Source organism: the organism of the source record quoted next, unplaced genomic scaffold (genome assembly GCF_019419815.1).
Source record: "Pyrus x bretschneideri cultivar Hongxiangsu unplaced genomic scaffold, Pyrus_bretschneideri_v1 Contig9, whole genome shotgun sequence".
NCBI classification, from domain to species: Eukaryota; Viridiplantae; Streptophyta; class Magnoliopsida; order Rosales; family Rosaceae; genus Pyrus; species Pyrus x bretschneideri.
Genome location: NW_025999831.1, coordinates 1,409,896 through 1,414,892, shown reverse-complemented (window position 1 = coordinate 1,414,892; position 4,997 = coordinate 1,409,896). Strand labels below are relative to the sequence as shown.

Here is a 4,997-nt window from a genome sequence, read left to right as displayed (position 1 = left end):
CATGAGGAACAAACATATAATGTGTATTCATTTAAGTATTCAACAAGTCTTTACAATTTATTGAAAATAAAATAAAATGCAAAATGAAGTTATCTATTTTCTGTTTAAATGAGTCGCAACCTAGACGGGTGTCTAAGCGAGTTTGGGAGGGCTAGGCGGGTGCCTAAGCGGTCTAGGATCCTCAGCAGATCTAGACATCCTTTCTTAATTTTTAAACGCTAAGATATTAATCCGGTGATGGCCAGCCACTAACATAGATGTTTAGAACAGCGAAAACAACGCACCTTTATAAGTCCTTCCCCCTCTCACAACTTCCTCATCAGCCTCTCTCTCTCTCCTCTCTCTCCTTCTCCCTCTAAGTTTTCACAAAATTTTTTTTCTGCGATATGCCACAAGTCGATTTGGAAACACTAGTTTCAGCGTGTGCGGGGGGCTCAATGGATCGGAAAATCGCCTGCGAGACGCAGGCTGACGCCACCACTGCCGGACACGACCGGCCGGAAGAAGATGCCGATGAACCGCAAGTTGCGCCGGATTTCCCGCCGGAATCCTTCTGGCTCTCGAAAGACGCAGAGTACGAGTGGTTCGACCGCAACGCCTTCTACGAGCGCAAAGACTCCACCAAAGGAAACTCCAACGCCAATAACTTGAATTCGAATCAATATTCGCACTCGAATTCGAGCTCGCAGCGGTTTTCGAAGAACTTGAAGTCGAAGGCGGCGATCATCGGGCTTCCGAAGCCGCAGAAGCACAACTACGCCGACCCGAAGAACCGGCGGCACTCCAAGGCCGGAAACACGAGACTGTTCCCGAAACGGACCGGATCCGTCGGGAAATCGGACGCTCCGATGATCGAGCCGTCGTCTCCTAACGTCTCGTGTATGGGGAGGGTGAGATCGAAGAGGGATAGAAAGCGTCGGTTCAGGAATCGGCACGGATCGTCGGCCGAGACGTCCATGGAGAAGTCCGTTAAACCGGTGGCGGAGAGACGAAAACTCGGTTTCTTTGCGAGTTTTCGGGCGATTTTTAGGCACGGAGTACACCGGGAGAAATCGGCGAAATCGCCGTTCGTGGAAGTCTCGCCGCCGAGAAACAGCAGCGTGATGTCGACGTCGAGAGCGCGCGACAGGGCGGCGGCGTACGATTTCGACGCGCTGTCTATCGAGTCGACGCCGAGACACAGCGTGGAGAGCGAACCGCCTGGTTTGGGCGGCATGAAGCGGTTCGTTTCGGGTCGGAGGTCCGGGGCGTGGGCGGGTGAAGTCGGTGTCGACGTTGCGTAATTTGGCGGGGCGTCTTGGAAAACTGGAAGGAAAAAGGAATCGTGGTTTCTTGATCCGACGGGGATCCCCTGGGCCCCACAGTCACGAGGAAGCAGGCAGCAAGTGGGTTACGGTCGTGATTGGTAGTCTGAGTAGGACCCGCTTTCTTCTGTTTAATTTGCGTTTGGAATGACGTGGCACGTTGAATAACGGTCTCCCGAGTTAAAACAATCATTTTGCTACAACGTTTTCATTCGTTTTTTGTGTTTTTTTTCCCACTTCACTAGAGTATGTGAGGTTGTGTAAATAGATATGTTTTTGGAGTGAACTGTTGTAAATTTGTTTGTAATTTTGGATAATAATGTTTTGAAGAACCATAATTTGGGTACAATATTAGCATTTTTTGTCGTCAAAAAATCGATGCAATATTCTTCCCAAACTAATCTGAGCGTAATATAAACATGAGTGCAAGGGAAAGAGAACATACGCATAGTGGCGAATTCAAGATTCAAACTTTAAAGGGTTGCACGGTTAAAGGTTCAAATTTTCTAAATAGAAGCATGGGCAGAGCTGACAAAAATAATTTGTAGTTTATTCACTGTGCCATTTCTACTAACACTTAGTGGACTTGTTTTTGTTAGCTAAATCATTACACAAATCAACATATATCATCATATGCCGAAACAACTTAATGAGTAATATCAAGAGTATTTGTCAAGGATTATCGACGTAACATGTCGAGACATCCTTAGTCGACACTAAACATTAAATCAAGCACTTGGTGGACAAAAAAGAACTCGTACCAACCAAACACTTTCGCTACGGCCAATTAATTTGATTTTATAGGTAATTTAACATATTAGGGCACTTGGAAAAATGCAAACATGAGCAGCGATGCATTGACCACATGGGGTTTAAGAGCGGACGGAGGAAAAGGAGTTTTGGCCTACCACAGTAGAAATGGAGTTGTCTTTACTTACTTTTTCGAATTTGGTATACCATCATTTCAAAATAATAAATGTAATATAATTGAGGATCAATCTAAGGGTACCCCTTTTAGAAGGAAAAAAAATAGGGAAGTGGAACCTACAAGTCCCATAAAATCAAACATTGTCCTGATGTCATCTCATCATCATCAAATGAAAGGAAAACATCATAAAATTAAATATTGAAAAGAAACTCGTGAAAACTTTTGCATCGTCTGAGCATTTTGTCAAACACTAATATAGACATAAACGCTTAAAGTTGCATAAACAACCTTTGCTTTCGTAGCACGACAATAGCTCTTTATGTGACATTTGTATGACATATGTAGCCTTTATCTTATGAGATCTAGCTTGGTTTTTTAAAGGGTAGTGCTTTTCAAAACTCATTTTTACCTCTCAGAAACCCTTATTAATTTTTGTACTTTGATTATCTTCAATTCATTTTATTCGACAATTGAAATTGAGAGGGGTGTGTGAGAAGTAAAAATGGCTTATGAATAGACACACCCCTTTGAAATTCAGGTGTTTGAACAACTACAGGACTCAAGTTTGAAATTTACAAAAATTCAAGAGTTAAATCGTCGCATCGTTTTCAAGTTATGATCATGCAGTTTTTTCTGACATATTGGATCTTGTTAATCAGAAATTTTAGATTTATAGACATATCACTAATCCTTTTGTTTGACCATGAAGGTAATATAATTTTGATGACTTTGAAATTAAAAAAGAAAGGAAGACTAGATATGTGCATCATCAAGTCTTTGTTTTACAGTTGAATTAGGCGTTCTTGACTTTGAAAGAGAATCCATGATGTGAATCCCTTGGAACATTGACTAGATGGTTGATCACTCTCATTGAAAATGTCCACCTTGCCCGGCAACCTATAGCCAAATGCATTACATTCCTGTTAAATATTAATATTAAAATTCGTGTATTGGAAAAACTTGATCCAAAAACTAATTAAAAACTCAGCTATGCAACACAGTTTTATAAGGTATTTATTTATTTAATTTAATATATTAGAGAGTGAAAATTCGGACTTCGCATATATTTAAAGACTAAGAACAAAAGTATCGGTAGACTTTAGTTGGTATTTTCAAAATGAGATTAACATAATTCCTTATTTTAGTAATTGAGATTTAAAATTGATATGACTAATCCCTAAAATTGTTCACCGTCAATCATTTTGATTATGTTAGAAATCTCCGTTAAATTGAGTGTATATTTTTTTTTAAATCATCCCCTTCCCTTAAACTGGTGACTTATTTAATTTAACGGAGATTTTTTTTTACAGAATGACTAACATGATTGACGGCGAAAAATCTCAATGACCACTTTTATCAATTTTAAATCTTAAGGATCAAAGTAAGGAGTAATAACAATATCAGATACCAATTTGGCTAAAAGAACCTTCAAACTTTTTAAAACAAAATTAAACACGTATTTTTAGAGTACCAATAGCAAAAGAATTTAATTTTATAACATCCAAGGCAGCTATTTTTCTACAATAAAATTAGCTTTTTTTCTTCTCCCTTTTGGGTTCTAAAATATAGTGCGAGTTTATATTATCAACTGTTTTTCTTTGATTATTTAATATTTTGGAACCATGTTAATTTAATGATAAATACAGATGATTAACTAATCTGTAATTCCTTAATTTCATTACAAAATTAAGGCGTATATTCCGTAAAAGAATGAAATAAGTCGTCGTCAGCTTGATGAATTCCCAGTTAGTCGTATTGGTACTGCATCGCTGGTCCTGTTTGCAATCGAGTCGAAAGGGATGGTCAATTGACCCAATCATAGAATCCACCGCATATCATGTGCTGGATTCGGAAGGGATTTCCATTTTATTCAAAAAATAGGAATTAGTTGCAGGACATATTTTACATTGAACTTTAACGATTTGAACAATTTATTTTGTAAATCTCAATTCATATATCATTCTTGTAAAAATCAAATTTAATTCGAAATCATTTGCCTATTTAATTATCACGATGAAATTTCAAGGTTTTCTTAGAACAAAGTATTCGTCAATTTCTTTGATTAAATGCCTCAAATATTTCTGATTTTGGCTAATATTTTGTAAGGATGATCTATGAGGTGCAACTTGAAAAATAGACGGTTCAGATTAAAGTTCGTCGTGGTATGGATCTCACAACTAATCCTAATTTTTTTTATATAAAAAAATGGAGATCACTTCCCCTAAAAACCTCCTATATATATTGTTTAGGTTCGTTAAAAAGTTACGGAATGAGCAGCATAGATATTTTATTTGAAGAATCTCTCAACAAAAGTGCATTATGAGTGTACATATACCATCTATAGTTTAGTACATCATTCATAGACCATCATTGCAAAAAATTAAAAAAAATCTAAAATCTTTAAGTCATCCAATTGTAGTGAAGGATATAAACGAATACTATTTTTCAAAGAAACATTAGTATGACAACCGTTTAATCCAACGGTCAAACGGTTTCAAATTTGGGTATTTTTGATAGAGAGAATCTTTAAGCGAAGACCTGAAAAATAGACATTTGAATCGTTGAAATACGAAGTAGAGTGAGCCCTACAAAAAATCCCTTAATGGAAGGGGACTGTTAGATATGTATATATTATCAACTTGAAAAGAAGGAAAAAAAAAAGGTACACAAACTTCCCTTAATGGCATCTGGTAAGTATATTCCCTATTGACAAACAACAGCAAGGTCTATCCAATTAAGTGAGGTCGGCTATATAAATCTTAAAA

The 4,997-nt window shown here is 37.5% G+C and overlaps 1 protein-coding gene across 1 annotated transcript; it reads left to right on the top strand.

The window, feature by feature from the left end:
• Positions 1–307: 307 nt before the first annotated feature.
• LOC103929577 lies at positions 308–1,653 on the top strand. The gene has a single exon (XM_009338799.3). It carries the CDS (start codon positions 387–389, stop codon positions 1,281–1,283), a length of 897 nt encoding a protein of 298 aa, XP_009337074.1. The 5' UTR covers positions 308–386; the 3' UTR covers positions 1,284–1,653.
• The last annotated feature ends 3,344 nt before the right edge of the window (positions 1,654–4,997 follow it).